This window comes from Trachypithecus francoisi, unplaced genomic scaffold, assembly GCF_009764315.1.
Source record: "Trachypithecus francoisi isolate TF-2019V2 unplaced genomic scaffold, Tfra_2.0 Lachesis_group6, whole genome shotgun sequence".
Lineage (NCBI taxonomy): Eukaryota > Metazoa > Chordata > Mammalia > Primates > Cercopithecidae > Trachypithecus > Trachypithecus francoisi.
In genome coordinates this window covers 25,939,184-25,962,134 of record NW_022681471.1, presented here as the reverse complement: position 1 = coordinate 25,962,134, position 22,951 = coordinate 25,939,184, and the positions used below count along the sequence as shown (strand labels likewise).

The window sequence follows — 22,951 nt, the reverse complement described above, 5'->3', positions numbered from 1 at the left end:
GTATCTGTAAAGTTCTTAGCACAGCATTTCAAATATACCTTTTATTCATTCATTTGATAAACATTTACAGAACACCAGCCATGTGCCGGGCACTGTAGGTCATAACTCAGTGGTTCTTTTTTTTTTTTTTGGAGACAGGGTCTTGCTCTGTCGCTCAGGCCAGCGTGCAGTGGTGCAATCTTGGCTCATTGCAACCTCCGCTTCCCAGGTTCAAGCAGTTCTCCTCCCTCAGTCTCCTAAGTAGCTGGGACTACACGCATGCACCACCACACCTGGTTAATTTTTGTATTTTTAGTAGAGATGGGATTTCACCATGTTGGCCAGGCTGGTCTCAAACTCCTGGCCTCAAGTGATTTGCCTGCCTCAGTGTTGGGATTATAGGTATGAGTCACCTCGCCCAGCCTCAGTGCTTCTTAACTGGGGATAATTTTGCCCCCCTCCCCGCAAGGGACATTTGGCACTTTATGGAGACATTTTTGGTTGTCACAACTGGAAGAGGGAGCTGCTGCTGGCATCTAGTGAGTAGAGGCCAAGGATGCTGCTAAACATGCTACAATGCATAGGACAGGCACCTCACCAACCCTCACCACCTGCCAACAGAGAATTATCTAGGCCAGAATATCAGTAATGCTAGGGTTAAGAAATCCTGCTGTAGAGAAGCACAGTGATCATAATAAGATAGAAAAGGTTCCTAGACTCATAACATCTAAACTTTAGTGAGAGAAGACAGACAATAAACTAGTAACACATAAATGAACCTGACAACTGTAGATGATATTAAATGCTATGATGGGAATCGGGCAAGGTACTGTGATAGTGACTGGGGATGGGTATGTATTTTATACAGGGAGGCCAGGGACGGTTTCTCTAAGAGGTTACGTTTGAGTTCAGTCTTACCTGCGTGACTAGATGTTGCCAGTTAAACAGTTATCAGGAAGAAGAGCAGTCTAGGCAGAGGGAAGAGCAAGTTACAGAAGTCGTGAGGCAGGGGCAAACTTGGTCTGTTGAATGAACAGGAAAAAAGCTCTCATGGCTGGAGTATAGTGACTGAAGGGTAGGTAGGAAGTGAGGTTGGCAAGATCCTATGGAAGCAGAGGTCTGCCAACTTTTACTGTCAAGGGCCAGAGAGTAAATATGTCAGGCTTTGGAGGCCGTACAGTCTGTCTCAGCTACTCAACTCCAGTGTGAAAGCAGCCCTAAACAATACGTAAATCAATTGGCATGGTTGTATCCCAGTAGAACTTTATTATTTACAAAACAGAAGAAGTACTGATGTGGCCCGTAGGCTGTAGTTTGTGGACCCCTAATACAAAGTTTTCTGGAACATGGTAAGGGATTTGAATTTTAAAATACAATTGGAAATCCTGGAGAATTTTAAAGCAAGGGAGTGACATGAAGTCATTTACAGTGTAAAAGGTTCACTTTAGCTGTCATGTGGACGGTGGATCCTCAGTAAATTTGAAACAGCCAGCTATTCTCATGTCCTTTCACATAGTTTGTGACGTCACATTTGGCTCTCTATCATTTACTACACATCCTTTGCACTTCTGTGTCTCTGAGCCTTTGCTCATACTGTTCCCTCTGCCTGGAATGCTCTTTCGCTGTTAGTAAATGACACAGCTTAAGTGCCACCTCCTTTTCCCCCTGTTCTTTTCCCTCAGAACCACTCTTCTGTTGGTGCAACATTGGGCCTCTCCATTGTAGAACTTATTTTATTCAGTCTTGTAATAATATTGTTATAAGAGCTACCACTTAGTGTTAATGTTTCAGATACGCTTTTAAAACCTTTTCATATATTTTTTCATTAAATCCTTGCAGCAACTCTGTGTGGTGGATATTAGCCCAATTTTCCAGGTGATAAAGTGATAATTTATAGGACTGTATCACTTGACTGAGTTCACACAGTTAGAAAGCAGCCAAGTCCAGATTTGAAGCCAGAGCTCCCTGATAGAAGCCCTTAGGGATTATGCCCTAGTTGTGTCGGTTTCCCCCACTAGTCTGTGAGTTCCTTGACGGCAGGGGCCATGTTTCATTCATTTCTATGCCCTGTGCCTAGTACAGTGCCTGGCAAATAATAAGTGCTCTATAAATGTTTATTACATTGACTTAGCTTCTGATAATGTACCCTCTGAGTATTGCAAGTGTGCTATCTTCAAGACCACTAGATGTCACTCGAGATGCATAAATGTGTTTAGAGTCTAGTGTGACTGAGAAGATGTTAAACAGCTCCTGGCCATTTTAACAAAGGAAAAATGAGCCATTCTTTGAATTATGAATCTGGTCATAGCAATCTGTTTTCAAGTCCTTGACCACGATTCCCTTGCTTTCCAGATGCAGCCTTGCATCATTTTCTCCCTTCAGTGTTATTTGTGTTCTGGGATGCTACTGCTACAGCTTCTAGTACTGCTGTTTTTTTCTGTGTTGTCTGTAGTAGTTAATTTAATCAATAAACATTTGAGCACCTATTGTGTGTCAGGTACTGTGCTAGACTCTGGGCATACAGAGATGAATTGAGACATGGCCTTTACCCTCAAGGAGCTCACAGTCTTTTTGGGGAGACTGACAGGTAAATAACTATACTCTACTGTGCTAAGTATCATAATAAAGGACTGTAGAAAGTGCTGCAGATGCACAGAGGAAAAAATGATTCTGCTTGAAGGGGTCATAGAAAGGTTACTTTGGAACTTGAAAAACACATTAGAAACGAGGGAAAGCACATTGCAGCTGGAGAGAACAGCATGAGCAACGGCATGGGAGGCTCAGGAGAGGACAGATTTGGGGAGAGGAGCAGGCAGGTATGGCTAGAATGGGGCATGTAGAAGAGAATGATGCGAAATGAGGATGGAAAAGTAGATTGGAGTGAGGTGAGGATGCTAGTTTGTAGAGAGTCTTGAATGCCCCACAAAGGACTTCAGACTTGACCCTCTGGGTTGTAAGCCACTCTCAGAGTCTTTTGCCAAGGAGTAACACAGCGAGCTCTATGCTGGCGACAGCTGACTCTCAGGGAGAGCCTGGCAGCTGAAAAAGCTTCCATGACAGAGCCCATGAGCCTCAGGATGAGGGCTGCCCTTGAGCAGTTGGGATGGACAGGAGAGAAGACTTGAGAGACTGTTTAGAGAAGGAGTGAACAGAGTTGGTGAGTGTCTGTGTTTAGGGAATAGAGAGAAGCCAGAGAACTTTGTAATGAAGCTTTTCCCTGGGATACAGAAAGCAGGAATTTTACCAGATAAAAAAGAATTGTGAAGGAGCAAGGCTAATGTCTGTCCATTAGCCTATGAAAAACCTGTAATTGGACCCTCTCTTCAGTCATCGAAACAGAATGTTGCCATGAGAGCTGCGAGGTGAATTACACTGTGCCAGCCTTGTTTTTGGAGCTACCCAGTAATTCTTATTTAGCAACTGGGGCAGTGCTGCTCTCTCTGATTCTGCTTCGAATGGACCTATATTCAGAGAAGAAAATGCTATTTTTTTCTGAAACTGGTAAGTAAGATTGCAGGAAGAGAATCATGGGTACACCCTTCTTGCCTTAGAATCCAAGCTGTTGCTAAGGAAAGTGGCAGGAGGCAAAAATCTGCATCAACAGCCATAGAGAAGCAAGAAAACATTAACCATTCCATAGCTTCTGTGTTGAGAAAAGTGGTTGCCTGACAATGTACATGTGTGAGTAGACCATTTTTTGGCTTCCAAATCTCATTTGCTCTTTGTGTTTCTCCTTTAGGGTTGGTGTTGATTCAGACCAAGAACACTTGGTAAATATGCGTTTTTGTTGTTCCTGGCATTTCTATCAAATGTGCAGTCATTTGGAAAGAAAACAACCTACTGTAAACTTCATCCTTCTATTTAGATCCTGTCCTCTTTGCCTCAGCTTTTAACTGACATCATTCCTGGCTTTTCTCACTGCTCCACAGAGACAAAACCAAGTTTGCCACAGTGCCATAGTGTGTGGTTATCAAAGGCGACAGCTTTCATGTCTCTGGGCCATCCTGCCTGGGCTTTTGCCCCAGAGGAGAGCAGTCTCTTAAGGACTTCTGGGTTTTCGAGTGACTCCTCTGGCACGGGGAGGCTTTTTCCACTTTTGTTTGCGCATGAAGCCTTGTCTCTGATGTAAGCCCCACTCCAGCTGCTCTTCCTGTGTAACTTTCAAATTGGATGACCAGCAGCTGCCCTAGAGAACTGCCTAGAAGCTTTTGAGTCTTCAACCAGTTTTCCCTGCCTGCTCAGGGGAACGCACTTTCTTACCTTGCCCCTCAGCCTTGGTCACGTTTCCTTGCTTCCTTCCTTCCGTTTGTCAGTTTCTCAGTTGTTGCTATGAACTTGAGCCCGTTGGACTGAATGCATTGGAACTCGCTGCCCTCTCTAGACTGACCACCCTTGTCTGGTATTTTCCATCTGTTTTTCAATCGCTTCTGAGCACCATTGAATACATGCCTCCATATCAGACGTTAGATGAGATCACAGAAATTAGATTTTTGAACATGGAAAGCATCTCTTTCAAAACAGCTTTTTTCTTGTCTGAAACAACCCCAGTCAGTATATTTGTCTTCAGGGTGAGGTTAAAAAAAACATTTCTCAGATTCATTTCCTAAATGCTAATTTTGTTAGCTGTTGAGTGATGAGTGTGAATGTATGTATGAGATATAGTAAGTACTTGCCTCTTGTGGTCAGAGCCTTAAAGTAGAATTCCATGGGTTGACATACTTGTTAAAACCAAGCTGGATAAATTCCCATGATGCCAGACTCCTGCGGTAGTGCCCAAGGAGTAATAACTCCTCAGTGCCTTCTCCCTGTGTCAAAACATGAATAAAGTTAATTATGCCGTTCAAAAGACAAATGCTCGATCGCTCTCTGTATAAGTCTCCACCAGCTGTGTCTCTTCTGTAACCACAGAGGAGAAATGGAAAAGGAGTGACAGGAGAGAGCCAGGTAGGTAAGTGCCAGTCGTGACATACAGAACAAAGAACTGTTTTTTTCCCTTACCTTCAAAACTCTGTGCTGGGCCTGGCATGGTGGCTCATGCCTGTAATCCCAGCACATTGGGAGGCCAAGGTGGGTGAATCACCTGAGGTCAGGGGTTCGAGACCAGCCTGGCCAACATGGCGAGTCAGGAGTTCGAGACCAGCCTGGCCAACATGGCGAAACCCTGTTTCTGCTAAAAATACAGAAATTAGCTGGGTGTGGTGGTGGGTGCTACTCAGGAAACTGAGGCAGGAGAATCACTTCAACCCAGGAGGTGGAGGTTACAGTGAGCTGAGATCGTGCCTCTGTACTCCAGCCTGGGCAACAGTGCGAGAGACTGTCTCGAAAAACAAAAACAAAATGAAAAGAAAGCAAAAACCCTGTGGCTGTCTTGGTTATATTGTTTCTTTAATATTTTGAATGTCCACCAGAAAGTGCAGAGGACCATTATACTAAGTGTGGAGTGTGTGGGGGTGGGATGTTCATGTGGTGAGGGGTGGTGAAATGTTGCTTTTCAAGAGGTGGAGGCACACAAAGATACTTCTAATGATGTGAAAGGAATTGCAGGTGTTCTTCAGCTTTTGTAAGCCCATACAGTGTTTCCAAACATTTTTGTGTTGTGTATAAGTTGATACATGACACATGACACATTGAGGGAGAGAGAAATTTATTTTGAGCATTAGGAAGGACAGGAAGAAACCAAAACCCAGAATCTAAACTCTACGCTTGCTTGCTTGCTTGTTTGTTTATTTACTTACTGAGATGAAGTTTCACTCTGTCGGCCATGCTGGAGTGCAGTGGCACGATCTCAGCTTACTGCAACCTCCACCTCCCGGATTCAGGCAATTCTCTTGCCTCACCCTTCCAGGTAGCTGAGACTATAGGTGCCTGCCACCATGCCTGGCTCATTTTTTTGGTGTGTTTTTTGTAGAGATGGGGTTTTGCCATGTTGGTCAGGCTGGACTCGAACTCCTGACCTCAAGTGATACACCCGCCTCAGCTTCCCGAAGTGTTGGGATTACAAGCATGAGCCACTGTGTCTGGCCTAAATTATGTGCTTTTAGAAAAGATTATGGAACCGTAGAACATGAGCACTGGAAAGGACCTTCGGGATTCTCTAAACCTCATCATATTTTTATACATAAAGAAATTCGGGCCCAGAGAGAGAAAGGGACTTGCTTAAACTACTTAATGTCAATAAGCTGGGACTGGAAGCAGATTGCCTAACTGCCCAACTGCTGACTGCACCATGTTACAAATAAAGACACAGTTTATATTTTTGGAAACTTTTAGGAGACGCCTACTTGCTATGTTAGTTTCTCCTCCTGGCTGGTCAGGCTTACCATGGAATTTCTGTACTTGTTTTTATTTTGCTAATGTTTCAAGAACATAGTAGCAACTTTGAAGTTGCTAGTTATTTTAGAGATCCATGACAACTCCCAAATACAGGATGTTGATGTGATGTTTTCTAAGGTGCTATTACATTGAGAGTTACGTCTTTCAGGTGCAGTACATGAATTATTCCACATTGATTTTTTTTTTCTTTTTTTCTTTTTTTTTTGAGATGGAGTCTTGTTCTGTCACCCAGACTGGAGTGCAGTGGCATGATCTCAGCTCACTGCAACCTCCACCTCCTGGGTTCAAGTGAACCTCCTGCCTCAGCCTCCTGAGTAGCTGGGATTACAGGTGTGCCCCACCACACCCAGCTAGTTTTTGTATTTTTAGTAGAGATGGGATTTCACCATATTGGTCAGGCTGGTCTCGAACTCCTGATTTAATGATCTGCCCGCCTCGGCCTCCCAGAGTGCTGGGATTACAGGCGCACCCCACCACACCCGGCCAATTTTTGTATTTTTAGTAGAGATGGGGTTTCACCATGTTGGTCAGGCTGGTCTCAAACTCCTGATCTCATGATCTGCCCGCCTCAGCCTCCCAAAGTGCTGGGATTACAGGCATGAGCCACTGCGCCTGGCCCCCACATTGATTTTTTTAAGTGAGAGTAGATTCGTAAATTAGCAAGCAGCCTGAGTAATGGAGGTGTTCAGAAAACCATTTCAATTTCTTATTCCAAAGCTTCAATATTCAAGCTATTACATTTCTAATATTACTCTTGTTGCAGAGTGTCTTATAGCATAGTAGGCTCTATTTCTGATTCTCCAAAGGAATGGCTCTAAATAAATGTTCATATGTTTGTATAGATACTGATTTATGTATTATCTATCTGCAGGGTATTCCTGAAAATGAAAGGAGAACTACCAAAGCAGAGAGTGCTTGGCTTTTCCGGATGTGGTACAACTTTGATCATAAGTATCCTTATTGAGAAGAAAAACAGGATAATGTGGACATAGATAATTACAGTTTAATGGAACAAGTGTTTTGACTGTTCTCTTCCTGGAGCAGAATATAAAACCTACCTTTCATCTTTCCTTTCCCCATCAGTGCTGTGGAAAAGGAAACCCACACAGATAGATTACTCTGCAAACCCATGAAACCATACGGACTGGTTATTTCAGAAGCTGGCTGTGTAAAGGGAACCAAAGCCCAAATGACATACTTTCTTTGATATATAGGCTTATTTATTGAGCAAACTTTAATATTTATTGTCCTTTAGCTAATTTAGTGAATCCCACGGAAGGTATTTCTTGGTTCTTGTCAGCATACTTGGCAGGGTAAGGGAGGAAAGGCTTAGGAAAAGCATGAGAATGAAATCAAAATGCGATAATGTTCGATACTGCGCTGTTCAGCAATACACTTTTTTTCCCCTGACCTTTCCAAAGACTAGGAGATTATCTCTATTCAGCATGCCACAGATAGCTAATGTTTTTGTTTGCCAGATTTCCTTCTTGCCCTGTTGTAAGTCTGTTTCATAGCTGGACTTTGAGTAGTGTTGATATTCTATAACCTCTTTAAATCAGGGGTCCCCAACTCCCAGGCCACGGAGCAGTACTGGTCCGCACAGCAGGAGGTGAGCAATGGGCCAGTGAACATTACCGCCTGAGCTCCGCCTCCTGTCAGATTGGCAGCATTAGATTCTCACAGGAGCCCAAACCCTATTGTGAACTGCACATGCGAGGGATCTAGGTTACATACTCCTTATGAGAATCTAATGTCTGATGATGTGAGGTGGAACAGTTTTATCCCAAAATTGTTTGGTCCCCAGCCCCATCCGTGGAAAAATTGTCTTCCACAAAACCGGTCCCTGGTGCCAAAAGGATTGGGGACCACTGCTTTAAATCATGCTTTTTAAACATTTTATCATTATTAAAATTATTTCTTATTTGAAAATTCACCTAGCAAAAAGAGCCATGGAGTTCTTTCAGGCTCTGATTTATCAGTAAACGATTCAAAACTTGGTTTATGTTCTACTGGAGCAAATTGGAGACACCGTGTAAGAAATATGTCCTTGCTTTCAACTTTCTGATGGAAGCCTTGTATATTTAAGAAAAATCACTTGACGCTTAATGATTAGAAGCTACTACTTACCATGTTCTTTTTGGTAATTTTTGCATTCACTGTTTGCAAGTACTTCAAAATTAAATTATTGTATGGAAACAAGAATGCAAGCATAGCTGGGGTATTAAGACTCCCATTAGAGAAAGAGAGCCTGGCTCTTAAAATTTTTTAAAGATTATGTCATTACTTTTGGCTCCATTGTCAGGTTTGGATATAAGCCACTGCCATATCTCTTGGGACTTTTTCATCCCTCTAATTTAGCAATAATTTTTTAGTGAGTTTTCTGCATACAATGTTTTGTACATTTTCTGCATAATATATAAAACAATTAAATGATCCTAATGTTGAGAAAGAGTAGAATAATAGCTTATTCTTCTGTATATTTTATAGAAGTAAACACCAAGGCTTGTTTGACTCAGTACTGCCCTATTAAATCCTACTCAATGAAGACCTGATCATTTTAATACCTAGCACCCTGATATAATTGAATATTCATTATTTTAGATGTCAGTTCATTTGTGTAGGCAAATGATTTGTTATAATTGAGATATAACTTGAATACAAGAAAGTACATGAATCTTAAGTGTACAGCTTAATGAATTTCAACCTGTGTCAACAACTGTGTGCCTTCATCCATATAAAGATATAAATGAACATTCTCTATCCTCCTCCACAAAGGGGTGACCATGATTCTGACTTTCATCAACACGGGTTAGTTTTACCTGATTTTGATCTTTATATATATGGATTCGTATATTAGGTATTCGTTTCTGTCTTGCTGCTTTCACTCGACATCTGTGTAATTTATCCATATTGTTTCATGTAACAGTAATTCATTCTTTTTTTTATTGCTGTAGTAGGGTAGAGCTCTAGTAGGAATACTACAGGATTTTTGTTTTTAACCAGTCTACTGTTAATAAATATTTGAGTTGTTTCTAGCTTTTGGCTATTACGAAAACCTGCATGAATATATATCTTTGGTGGACATAAGCATCATTTCTCTTGGGTATATACCAAGGAGTGCAAGGAGTGGAATTTAGGACAAGTATATGTTTAAAGTTTTTTTTGTTTGTTTGTTTTGTTTTGGAAGTAGTGTCTGGCTCTGTCACCCAGGCTGGAATGCAGTGGCACAATCTTGGCTCACTGCAACCTCTGCCTCCCAGGCTCAAGTGATCCTCTAAACTCAGCCTCCTAGGTAGCTGGGACTCCTGGTGCATGTCATCACACCCAGCTATTTTTTTTTTCTATGTAGAGACAGGATTTCACCATGTTGCCCAGGCTGGCCTTGAACTCCGGGACTCAAGCGATCCACCCACCTTGGCCTCCCACAGTGCTGAAATTATAGGAGTGAACCACTTGCCTGGCCTGTTTAGCTTTAAAACAGACATTGCCAACCAGTTTTCCAGAGTGGTTGCAACCAGTTTAATTGGTTTTAACCAACTTGGTGAATTTATGATTATTTCCATCAGCAAAGTAAGGGAGTTTTATTTTTCAGTCTTTTAAATTTTAGCCATTTTGATGAGTGTGTAGTGATACTTCATATGGTTTAATTTGCATTTCTCTGATGACCAGTGAGGCTGAGCACCTTTTCTTGTGTTTTGACCATTTAGATATCCTCTTTCATGAAGTCTAAGTCTTTCGCCCATTGTTTAACTGGGTGTTTTTTTCTCTCACTGATTTATAGTTTCTCTATATTCCTGAATTGGGTTTCTTGTTGTTGTTGTTGATTATTGTATTTTCTCTCAGTAGCTTGCCTTTTCATTTTCTTAATCCTGCATTTAAGGAGTAGAAATGAAGTCTATTATATTTTGTTTATTTTTAGGATCAGTTCCCACTCTCACCCAGGCTGGAGTGGAGTGGTGCAATCATAGTTCCACTGTAGCCCCAACCTCCTGGGCTCGGGTGGTCCTCCTGCCTCAGCCTCCTGGGTAGCTAGGACTACAGGTGCATGCTACCACACCCAGCTAGTTTTAAAAATTTTTTATAGAGACAGGGTGTCACTTTGTTGCCCAGGCTAGAAGTCCATTTATTCATCTTTTATGGTTAGTGTTTTCTGTGTCTTAAGAAATCTTCCATATCCCAAGGTCATGAAGATCTTTTCCTGTTTTCTTCTAGAAGTATGATTGCTTTAACTATCACATGTAAGTCTTTGATCCATCACAAATTCATTTTTGTGCATGATGAGAGATAGTGGGTCAAGATCTACTTTTTCCCATATGCGTATCCAGTTGATGCAGCACCGTTTATTGAAAAATACCTTCCTGACCCCACTGAATTGCAATACAACAAAGATGTGTTGTGTAAGTGGGGATAAGTTTCTGGACTCTCTTTTTTATCCTGTTTCTCTATTTTTATATCAATACCACATCCTTTTAATTAATGTACTTTATAATAAGTCTTGCTATCCAGTAGAGTAATTAAAAACTGGCTTTTTTCTTCTCCAGTATTGCCTTGGCTATTTTGGGTGCTTTGTGTTTTCCTTTAAGTTTTAGAAACAGCTTGTCAAGTTACGCACGTGCACGCACGTACACACACACACACACAAAACTGCTGGCAAGTTTATTGGGTTTGTATTGAATCCATAAATGAATTTGGAGAGAAATGATATCATAACAATATTCAGACTCCATATCATAAACACAGCATATTGCTCCATTCATTTAGGTCTTTAAAAATTTCTCTCATTAATGATTTGTACTTTTCAGTGCACAGCTTTTGTGCATCTTTCATTAGATTTGTCCCTAAGTATTTGAAGTATTTGATCCTATTGCAAATGGTATTTATTCTATTTTATACTTGTTTGATGTAAATATATAGATTTAAATATATATATATATTTTTGTTTGTTTGTTTTGTTTTGTTTTGAGACAGAGTCTCGCTCTGTCACCCAGATTGGAGTGCAGTGGCGTGATCTCGGCTCACTGCAACCTCTACCTCCCAGGTTCAAGCGATTCTCCTGCCTCAGCCTCCCAAGTAGCTGGGACTACAGGCGCCCACCACCATGCCCAGCTAATTTTTTGTATTTTTAATAGAGACGGGGTTTCACAATATTAGCCAGGTGGTCTCAATCTCCTGACCTCGTGATCTGCCCGCCTTGGCCTCCCAAAGTGCTGGGATTACAGGCGTGAGCCACCGTGCCCAGCCTAAAATTTGATTTATATATGGACCTTGGGTCCAGCAATCTTGCTAAGTTCACTTATGATTTCTGATATTTTCTTTTTGTCTTCTATATTCATAATTAAATGATCTATGAGTAATGATTTTTTTTTTTTTCTTTTCCAGTCCCTGTATTTCTTTTTGGTGTCTTTTTACATTGGCTTTTATAGGGGACTTCTCCAGTGCAATGCTGAATATAAGTGATGATACTGGACGTTCTTATCTTATTCCTGACCTCAGAGGGAAATTTTTCAATATTTCACCATTAAGTATGATGTTAGCTATACATTTTTGGATATATCCTTTAGCAGATTAAGAGCATTCTTTTTTATTTCTAGTCTGCTGAGAGTTTTTATCATGAGTTTTTGTCTTCTGAAAATTTTAGTATCAGATGCTTTTTCTGCATCGAGATGATGATGTGTTTATGTTTTTCTTCTTAATCTGTTATTTTTATTTTAATTGATTGGTTGTTTTAATGTTAAACCAGCCTTGCATTGCTGGAACAAATTCCACTTGGTCATGATGTGTTATCCTTTGTGTATATCACTGAATTTAATTTGCTAATATTTTGCATCTGGTTTCTGTGTCTATTTTTATGAACAATAATGGCTTGTGATTTTTTCTTATAGTGTCCTTATTAGGTTTCTATAACAAGATTAAACTGGCCTCATAAAATGAATTGGAAAGTATTCCTTCATTTTCTGTTCTCTGAAGGAGTGTTAAGATTAGTGAGTTTTTTTGTTTGTTTTTTGTTTTTTAATGTTAGGAAAGTTTTACCAGTGAAGCCATTTGAGCCTGGAGCTTTTTGTAGGAAAAAGTTTTTAATTTCATTAATAAATACAGGACTATGTAGGTTTTCTTTTTTCTTCTTCTTCTTCTTTTTTTTTTTTTTTAAACCAAATGGTTTAAAAAAACTCAAATGGGTCAACATCTGGCGAGTTTTGTTTTCTAAGGAATTTTTTCTTGTAGAGGCAAACATCAAGACCTGTTAGCCTGGATACTACCCATTCAGTACCAGAAGATGAAGACCTGGTCATTTCTTTACCCAAAACACTAGTAGAATTCATCATTCCAGTTTTTTAGTGGCTTTGTGTTTGGCCAGATGTTTTATAAAGCATGTTTATATAGAGTGCTTTAATCTTTACTTATAATTTATTAATATGAGGATTCATTAAATTTTCTCTGACTTTCTCATTTTTAATTGAGAACCACCTTAGGTTCTCATTTTAGAAAATGAGGAGGGAGGGCGTGGAGGCTCACGCCTGTAAACTCAACACTTTCGGAGGCTGAGGTGGGAGGATTGCTTGAGGCAGGCTCAGTTCAAGACCAGCCCTAGCAACATAGTGAGGCCTTGTCTTTGCAAAAATCAAATTAAAAAAAAAAGTAGTTGGGCATTGTGGCATGTACCTGCTATCATCACCCACTGCACTCTAGCCTGGGTGACAGAGCGACACTCTGTCTCAAAAAAAATAAGTAAATGAATAAATAAATAAAGTGAGGAATTTATGTGTCTGTATCATTTTCTCCTTTTTCTTGTGGTTCCCTCTTTTTTTCTTCTGTCATGTTCTCATGTCTGTTTTTATTTTTTGGCAAATAAATGAATACTGAAATGAGGGCCTATGATAAAGGGCCTCATGATACATAGTTTTTTAAAATGTCTTGAGATTTGACTTGCCTTTCCCTCTTATAGCTTCCTAAGGAAGTCAGTCTGATACTGAAGTTTCAACTTATAGCATGCAAGAGGCCAGCTGAATTCACAATAAATGATGAAAAACATTTTGTTAGTATGTTCTACTGGAATATTAATTTCCTCTCTGGCCATTAACATTGTTTACTTTCTCCCTTGTCTCCTTTAGTGCTCAATTTACAGTGATGTTCCTTTTGGTTTCAGTAAAATCAGAAAAGCAATGTGATGTGGTGGAAAGGGCACAAGATTTGAAATTCAGACCAATTTGGGCTAGCAGATTGGTCCCCATATACCTCATTGTGTGGCTTTAGGTAGATCATTGACCTCTCTGAGCCTCAGTTTCCATATCTGTGAAGTGGAGATGATAAAATACCCCTTTGCTGTTTCACTGCCATAATGTGAGGAGGAAATGAGACCATAGACGTGAAAGCCCTTTGCTGTCCTCCGAAGTGGTTGCTACACCGTGATGGTGATTATTATCAAACCGGTTGCTCTTTTAAATTTGTGAAGAAAGGACCACAGCTCTTCCTTAACCACCGCAGCTATCTGAAGCCTCTGCTGACTCACAGCGGGCCTCCGCTGACAACAACACTCCCTGCCTGCTGTGGACCCATCGCCAGGTGCCTCACCAGCCCCCAGGCTTACGAAGTAAGTTGGTTTTATCCAAAACTAAATTCTTCAGTAAGTTAAATTGATCTGCTCTGTGGATGAGTCACTGGTTTTATTTTATTTTGGTTTGGTTTTCTGCCTTTGAGGTACAAATTCCATGAGGGAATTTAAGCATATTTTGCTCAACCAGAAAATACACTGAAACCTATAAATATAATTCACAGCCTTTGAAAGAGCATTTGAAAACAGATATAGAATCGTGCCTCGTCTTACTGTGGGTGATTTTAGTAAATAGTTCTATTTCCATGCTGGCTTTCATTTCTTTGCAGTATGTGTCCTGAGCTCAGTACTAATGTGTATGCTTTCATCCACAAATGAGGGTTGTCTCAGTTACATTGAGAGGATTTTAAACAATTTTGACATCCCTAAAGTGCAACAGATGGTCTATTATTCACACCTCCCAACCTTTGTATGTTTGGGAAAGCTTATCTGCCTCTGTTCCACATTGTTGGGACGCATGAACATATCTAGATAGAATCTGGATTCCATATTTCTTTTCCTTAGCTACCAAAATGTGATTGGTAATTTGATAAATATTGCTACTAAGAAAAAAAATAACAGAAATGCTAGCCAGCCTTTGTTTTTAAATGTGAGCATTTTTATTTTTCAAGTTCTTTTTTAAAAACCTTCCATTCTGGGCCGGGCGCGGTGGCTCAAGCCTGTAATCCCAGCACTTTGGGAGGCCGAGACGGGCGGATCACGAGGTCAGGAGATCGAGACCATCCTGACTAACACGGTGAAACCCGTCTCTACTAAAAACTACAAAAAACTAGCCGGGCGAGGTGGCGGCGCCTGTAGTCCCAGCTACTCGGGAGGCTGAGGCAGGAGAATGGCGTGAACCCGGGAGGCGGAGCTTGCAGTGAGCTGAGATCCGGCCACAGCACTCCAGCCTGGGTGACAGCGCGAGACTCCGTCTCAAAAAAAAAAAAAAAAAAAAAAAACCTTCCATTCTGGCCAGGCGTGGTGGCTCATGCCTGTAATCCCAGCACTTTGGGAGGCCGAGGTGGCAGATCACCTGAGGTCAGGAGTTCAAGACCAGACTGGTCAACGTGGCGAAACCCCGTCTCTACCAAAATTACAAAAATTAGCTGGGCACAGGGGCACGTGCCTGTAATCCCACCTACTTGGGAAGCTGAGGCAGGACAATTGCTTGAATTGGGGAGGTGGAGGTTGTGGTGAGCAGAGATCATGCCACTGCACTCCAGCCTAGGCGACAGAGTGAGACTCTATCCAAAAAAAAAAAAAAAAGAGAGAAGAAGAAGAAGAAAAAGCCTTCCATTCTAAACCAACCTTTCAGAAATAATCTATGACATCATATAGTCTCCCTTGTTAACAAAGCCCACCAGTTTTGACTACTCAGATGCAACACGCAGAACCTTGAGAGGGGAAGCTGTATAAGAAATGGACAGGAAAGAGTAGGCAGAGTAGGGGTGGCATCTGGGCCAGGGAGGAGCATCTTATGGCTTTGTGTTATGTCGAGTCAATGCATGTTTCTGATAGACTGTGCCCGTGAGATGGGGAGCACACCCCATGGTGCCCCTCCTCTCCCTTCCACATTGCCCAGGCTCCCCTCTCAAACATGTCTCCATTTCCACTATGCCCTGTTAACCCACATGACTGTGCAGAGAAGTCAGCCAGCTCTATTGGTTCAGGCAGTGAAGCTTGGCTCTTGGATTCCAGAGACCCACTCGCCGTCACCAAAAGCCAGAAGAGGTCCACAACAACCCTGTGTCCTTGGAATGTAGCAAAACACAACAGGCTCCCTTAGAGCAGCTGTAACAAAGTACCACAAACCGAATGGCTTAAACAATAGAAACTTATCATCTCTTAGTTCTGGAGGCTGAAATCCAAGGTCAAGTTGTTGGCAGGGTCAGTTCCTTCTAGGCTGTGAGGTACAATCTGCTCCAGGCCTCTCTTCCAACTCCTGGTGGCTTCCTGGCGATCTTTGACCTTCCTTGACTTATAGATGCATCACTGTGTATCTCTACTTTCATCTTCACATGGGATTCTACCTGTGTGCGTGCCTACCTCTGTGTCCAAATTTCTCCTATTCATAAGGACAGCAGTCATATTGAATCAGGGCCTACCTTATTTCCAAACAGGACCCTATTTCCAAACAAGGTCACATTCACAGGTGCTGGGGGTTAGGACTTCAACATCTTTTGGTGGGGAGGGCGGGGGAGGATACAGTTTAACCCATAACAACCATCACACTTAATTTTTTTTAGACAGAGTCTTGCTCTGTCACCCAGGCTTGAGTGCAGTAGCACGATCTTGGCTCACTGCAACCTCCACCTCTTGGGTTCAAGTGATTCTTATGCCTTAGCCTCCCAAGTAGCTGGGATTACAGGTGTACACCACCACACCCAGCTCATTTTTCTGTATTTTTTAGTAGAGATGGGTTTCGCCATGTCAGCCAGGCTGGTCTTGAACTCCTGGCCTCAAGTGATCCACTCACCTTGACCTCCCAGAGTGCTAGGATTACAGTCATGAGCCACTGCACCTGGCCCAGACGTAATTTATATTATTTTTGTTAACTGCTTTTTTTAGTTATAAAACTAGCAAGCTCATGACCAAATATCCATGGAGTATGGAATGTACAAAGTGAAAAATCAAAGTTGCCTTCCTCCTACCTGCAGTCCTCGAGGCAGTCTTTATTATAGGCTCACTGTGGATACTTCCTGATATATTTTCTTGCAAATGAATATGTGTATATATGGCTTTGTTATTATTTTACACAAATGGGATTATAATAGGCATATTGTCCCATTACTTGCTTTTTTTTCAATTACTGATACATCATGGATACCTTTACATGTGAGTACAGTAAATGTCTTACCTTCTCTTTTCATGGCTACAAATTTCCATTTCATAGCTATAGCAAAATTCATATATTCATTCAGTCTCTTATGGATAGACATTTCAGCCATTTCCTTTTTTGCTATTATAAACAATACTTATAGTGAATATCATTTTACATATAAACTTACCCAACTATGTAAAAGTATATAGAATAGATTTTAAAGGTAAAATCACTGGGTCAAAAGGCATGTGCATTTTACAATTTGATAGATATTGCCCCAAACCTCAAACTTAATAAAGATATTAGAAGGTGCTGAAGAGCCCCTGAGGACCTGTGAAGGAGCCACAGAGCTAGTGAGTATTGCTGAATTAAGTGATAGATACTGGTTAGATAGACTTACTGTCCTAACTAGATTAGACAGGAAGGGATTTAGGCTGGTTGGTGGCTATGAGTTTGTTTGTTTGTTTTTGAGATGGGTTCTGCCTGTGTTGCTCAGGTTAGCCTCAAACTTCTGGGCTCAAGCAGTCCTCCCGCCTTAGCCTCCCCAGTAGCTAGGACAATAGGCATGTGCCACCCGAACCCAGCCATTTGTTTTTCAGTTCACACTTGTTTTGGCCTTTGAGTATTCAGGGAAATTTCTAGCAACAGCGATTAAATTCCTTTTTAGATTTTGTCTAATAGTTTTCTCACTCTATTTGACGGTCTTAGACAAATTCAAAATTTTCAAACAGACATGGGATTTAGGAATCTAGAGAATATACTTCCCTCAAGGAGCATTAATGACAGACTGTTTCATGCTAGATCAATGTGCATATTTAGAATGATCCTTTCTCTTTAAAGTCATTTAGAAAAAATGACTTCTTCTGTTTTTTAAAAGTAATATGTAGTCATTATAATAAAATTTCAGATAATACAGGAACATAAAGAAGAAAAGACTTTTCTATGCACTCTTACTTACATTTTTTATTTGCCAAAATGGGACTATGTATTCCTGATACTTTTCCCTTTTGTAGAACCTTATTTTTAAGTATACTATTTTGGCTGTAATATTTCATGAGAACCCAAGCTGCTGTGGAGCTGCGGTGAGGGCTTGATAAATTTCTCTGTGCCCCAAACTGTATTAGGTGGTTGGACTACGTAGCATTTACCCTGTGTCTTCACCATATGTGTATCGGTCTGCTCCCCTCACACACTAGACTGTAATCCTCTTGAGGGCTCGATACACACGCAGTTATAGCTCAAGGGTAAGTGCCACTACAAGGAGAGGGCCAAGTACAGGATGCCATGAAAGCACACAGGAAGGACACCTAACCTACTCCTAGAAGCTCAAGGAAGACTTCAGAGCTAAAGTGATAAAAGGGTGTTAGTCATGTGAAGGAAAGAGGGGTCATGTAGAAGGACCTGGAGGTAAGAGAAAGCACGAGGAGTCTGGGCAGCTGTCAGCACTTCGGTCTGGTTGGCAGACAATGGGGCTGTTGGTGTGGGAGGGGCAGATTGTGGCAGGAGAGGAACTAAAGAGGCCAAGTCACGCTGTATTTTAAGCCAAGGTGTGGACTTTATACTTTATCCTGAGGGCAGTGGGCTACCACTTAAGGTTTTAAATGGGGAATCCTCTAAAATATTCCTGTTGGAAATGTCTCTTGAACTCAACAATTCTTAAATCTTCCTTTGTTTGCATTTAGAACCAGGAACAGTTGAAAGATGATGATTCTGATCTTATTCTCAATGATGGCGATATCAGTTTGACATATGGAGATTCTACTGTGAACACTGAATCGGCCACATCCAGCGCTCCAAGGAGATTTATGGGAAACAGTTCTGAAGATGCCTTGGATCGGGAGCTTGCATTTGGGGACCATGAACTGGTCATTCGAGGAACACGCCTGGTTCTGCCAATGGATGATTCTGAACCCCCGCTAAATTTGTTAGATAATACGAGACACGGTCCAGCCTAAGCTTACTAATACTCACTTAGTGATTTGTAAAATTTGCACATGTGATTGTGAAGAAATTTGTACTACCTAAAAGTCCCAGTGCATGTCTCTGAATGTGTAAGCTATATAAATGCTATTTATATGGCATAGAAAGAATATAAATATCATGTACACGGCAGATTGTGAACAAACTATATTCCTTTAGTTTCCTGGTTGCACTCTGTAGACTGGATCTGTTTTAGAAAGTTACTTTCACAGTGATGTTATGTGTTCTGTTAGTTTTATGTCTCAGTTAAAGTATAAAAAGTGACGGATTTTCTCTTTCTTAAACTTACCTGACACTTAACCAGAGTACCAAGTTCTCGTGATGTGAATTAATTTTTTTGTGTGTTAGGGGAGGGAGAGTGAGGAGGGCATGTTAGTTCCTTGGGAACCCAGGGAGGAGAGGTTCCTTTATTGGGAAACTTGTTGATAGCTGCTGCCTTTGTCCTGACCGTTTTCTTTCCCTTTTCTCTGGTGGCCTGTTGTGGTGCAAGGAGCTGATGGCATTTGATCTTGCCCCATTCAGGTTGGGGAGTGAAGTGTGGGGACCCTTTTCCCCCGCTTGCTGTGAAAGCACAGATTGATCGACTAGAGTACACTGTTGTTCAGAAAAGAAGGCTGCAAATGACTTCTGAGACCTGTGTCTTTTCTTCCAGACCAAGACCATAGAAGGAGTCGCATCTAGCCGGCTTAGCCAAAGTACAGGTGTATATAGTTCAGGGCACTTGATTTAGATTTGGAGGGGCTGGGGTGGGCAGAGAGCAAGAGGCAAGTAAAGAGAATGATGGTTTCAGAGATCTCTCTTCCCAAATGTGTAAATATTCTATACCAGATAAGTTTAAATAAGAAATTTAATTGCTGCTTAATTTTTGATTATGTACTTTATCTGTATAGCAAGCTTTGTCGTCAGAAGTTTTTATATCAATTTAATTGCTGCTCTTTAGCAGCCAAACAGGAGCAAAATGTAAAATTTTTGAACTTACTGTGTCTAATCATCATTTGTTAGTCTGTAGTTAATGTCAACAGTTAATTTATGAACCCACGATCGTTCCATACTACACCAAAGTCAGTCATAAGAGAAATCGAATATTCTGGGCATTGATTGCAGCAAGGTGACTGCTTTGTGTGCAGGAGGTGTAGTAGTCTTCATTTTCATGGTACTTTTTAATATTAATTATCTAAGCTGCCGTGCATTTTTTTTTACAGTTTTCAAGGAAGAGCACAGAACAATTTCTCATTTCATATTTGGAGTATGGAAGTAGATTCTATTTTGTAATGCTGATAATACCTAAAGGTGCATGGAATGCTTGGAAGAATACTTTTTGATGTTGATTTTGACCTGTTCATGATTCAGAAGAAAAACAAACTGTTTTGGATTTTTTTCCCTCAGGTCTGAGTAGCATTGCCTTAAATCTTACCCAGTTAGAACATTGGTTTATTTACATGATGTTCAGATTTTCCAGTGAAAAATACCCTTCCGAACAAAACCTGTACTTACTCTCCAAAAGGTATCTGTGCTATTACAAACACTCCTTGAGATTTTAAGGGAATTCTGATGTACCTTTCGTGGCAGCTTTGACTGTTGGCATAGCCATTTGTTATGTAGTGGTAGCGACTTTCCTGCTATGCAGGAATCCCTCCCATGAAGTGTATGTTTTACATGATGTGTGCCTCTTCACGCAGTAAATAGTTTCTTGTTAATGTATGTTTGAGGGGTTTGAACGTCAGTGTCATTTACCCACAAAGTTATTCAAGTTGTAAAAGGTTATACAATAATTTAACAACTACCTTTTTTTATTCTGTCGGGTTACTGACCTCACTTTATGTAAATACTTCGCATGACAAATTCAGTAACTCTTCTATTTCAGCATGCATAAGACTTTTCACTAGGGAAACTGATAAAGCTTGAGTCAAATAAATCTGCCTTCATACTTTATCAAGGGGAACCAAGCCTGCTGTGTTTAACATCAGCATCTGGAAGATTTTCCTCTCCTCTAATCTGTGTACACATCTCCAAGAAAGGAAGAAAAAACAAACTCTGCTCAGACACCTATGAAACACCTGAATGAACTTTGATGAAGTCAAGTCTGAGTTACCATCATGCACAAGTAGAACTGCTCTTGGACTTGTTTTCCTGTTGTTTGTGGAACCTACGCGTTTGAATGACTTGAACGTTGCATCTTTTAAAGTATTTTTTAAGATTTCTTGGCATTTATCCTAGTTGTCCGTGTTTGGCAATGTGCTGTTAAAGTAATAGACTTTTAATCTTTATGTATTTTTTGTTTTCTCTGGAGTACTCGGACAGATGTTATACTGGTTTCTTTTAGGAAAATCTGTCATTAAAAAAGTTATAGCCTTGCAAATAACCACTCACAGTATTTGAGTCACAGTTTATTCTAGTGAGACGTAAAGAGTGCTGACTTCATTTATTTTTCTACCTATATACCTACTGGAAAAGGGGAAGACTAATGTTTTCAAATAAACAAACAGAAACCTAACAGAACTTAACTTATGGGGTGGCAGATTTTTGGTGCTTACGTGTAAGGGTGGATTTATTTGCTTATGGTCACAATTGGACTCTTTAGGAAATGTGACTCAAAGCAGTCAAATTCCGTTACATTGATTTGTAGCCTGTTAGCTTAGTAATGGATAATGTTATGAAAATGCTGGTATGAGGAGAGAGAATTCTATATCCAGTTAAGTAGGAAGGCAGTTCCAAGTATATCCAGTTAGGTAGGAAGGCAGTTCCAAGTATATCCAGTTAGGAAGGCAGTTCCAAGTTTGGCTGAAAGCATGATCACACAAATACAAATAGTCCTCCTTCCAAGTTAAAGACACGTCTCTCTGTGCATAAGAAGTTTTATAGTCTAGAGTGTGCTGACTGCAAGTTTGTCTAGTCCAGCAATGGCACCAACCACGCTGTCTGTTGTGAGTATTCTACGGGAGATGTAGCAATCTCATGGAGTTCTTAGGAATCATTCATGCAGGAAAGACTGATTGCCTTCTGGGCGGGGAGGGGGGAGGGGTAGGTGGTGGTTATCTTGTTTTGTTTTGTTTTTGAGACAGAATTTCACTACATTCGCTCTTGTCGCCCAGGCTGGAGTGCAATGGTATGTTCTCGGGTCACTGCAACCTCTGCCTCTCGGGTTCAAGCGATTCTCCTGCTTCAGCCTCCCAAGTAGCTAGGATTACAGGCACCCGCCACCATGCCGGGCTAATTTTTGTATTTTTAGTAGAGACGGGGTTTCACTATGTTGGCCAGACTGGTCTCGAACTCCTGACCTCAGGCGATCCACCCGCCTCAGCCTTCCAAAGGGCTGGGATTACAGGCATGAGCCACTACGCCCAGCCAATATCTTTCTTAAGTAAACAAATAAAAGAATCGTGGCTGGGCACGGTGGCTCAGGCCTGTAATTCCAGCATTTGGGGAGGCCAAGGTGGGTGGATCATGAGGTCAAGAGATCGAGACCATCCTGGACAACATGGTGAAACCCGGTCTCTACTAAAAATACAAAAATTAGCTGGGCATGGTGGTGTGCGCCTGTAGTCCCAGCTACTCGGGAGGCAGAGGTTGCACTGAGCTGAGATTGCACCACTGCACTCCAGCCTGGTGACAGAGCAAGACTCCGTCAAAAAAAAAAACAACAACAAAAATGTAAGTGCTAGCTGGATGTGATGTTGTGCACCTACCTACAGTCCCAGACACTCAACCCAGGAGGTTAAGGAAGGAGGATTGCTTGAGCCCAGGAGGTCAAAGTCCCAGTGAGCTGTGATCACACCACTGCATTCCAGGCTGAGCAACAGAGCAAGAACCTGTCTCAAAAAAAAAATTTAAAAAAAAAATGCAGGACACTATGAGAGGATACTGTAATCTGGTGGTAAGGGGACTGGGGAAGACTGTCCTGATAAAGTGACATTTAGATCTCGAGCAAGTCAAGGGTCAGTCATGTGAAGCGGGGTGAGGACAAGGATCATTCCAGGCGGAGCGAACACTGATATTCCACCCGACCTTTATTCAGTCAAAATGTTATTGAGTGACAAACACACCACGTGCTGTGCTATCCTGTTTACATACAGTGAGGAATACCATAGACACAGGCCACCCTTGCGGCACTTACAGGTTAGTAGGGAAGACAGTAAGTATCCAACAATTACATAAGCATAGCGAGGAGCATCTTGGACCAAAATCTGCCCCCGCAGCGTCCTCTCCCTCGCCTCTGTCCCACTGGATCTCTTAGGGCGCGTTCACTC

At 41.3% G+C, this 22,951-nt stretch overlaps 1 protein-coding gene across 3 annotated transcripts in view; it reads left to right on the top strand.

Moving 5' to 3' along the window:
- SLC9A6 (solute carrier family 9 member A6) overlaps positions 1-21,203 on the top strand; it is a 63,652-nt gene extending 42,449 nt beyond the window's left edge. For 2 of the 3 annotated variants that reach the window (XM_033201053.1, XM_033201054.1), the window contains exons 13-16: positions 3,719-3,749; positions 7,184-7,263; positions 13,795-13,900; positions 18,407-21,203. In XM_033201053.1, coding sequence (XP_033056944.1) covers positions 3,719-3,749; positions 7,184-7,263; positions 13,795-13,900; positions 18,407-18,679 — 490 coding nt within the window. In that variant the 3' untranslated portion in view covers positions 18,680-21,203. Of the gene's footprint in view, positions 1-2,476; positions 2,567-3,718; positions 3,750-7,183; positions 7,264-13,794; positions 13,901-18,406 lie in introns of all 3 variants that reach the window. The other variant, XM_033201055.1, reaches the window with a different exon arrangement.
- Positions 21,204-22,951: the final 1,748 nt, after the last annotated feature.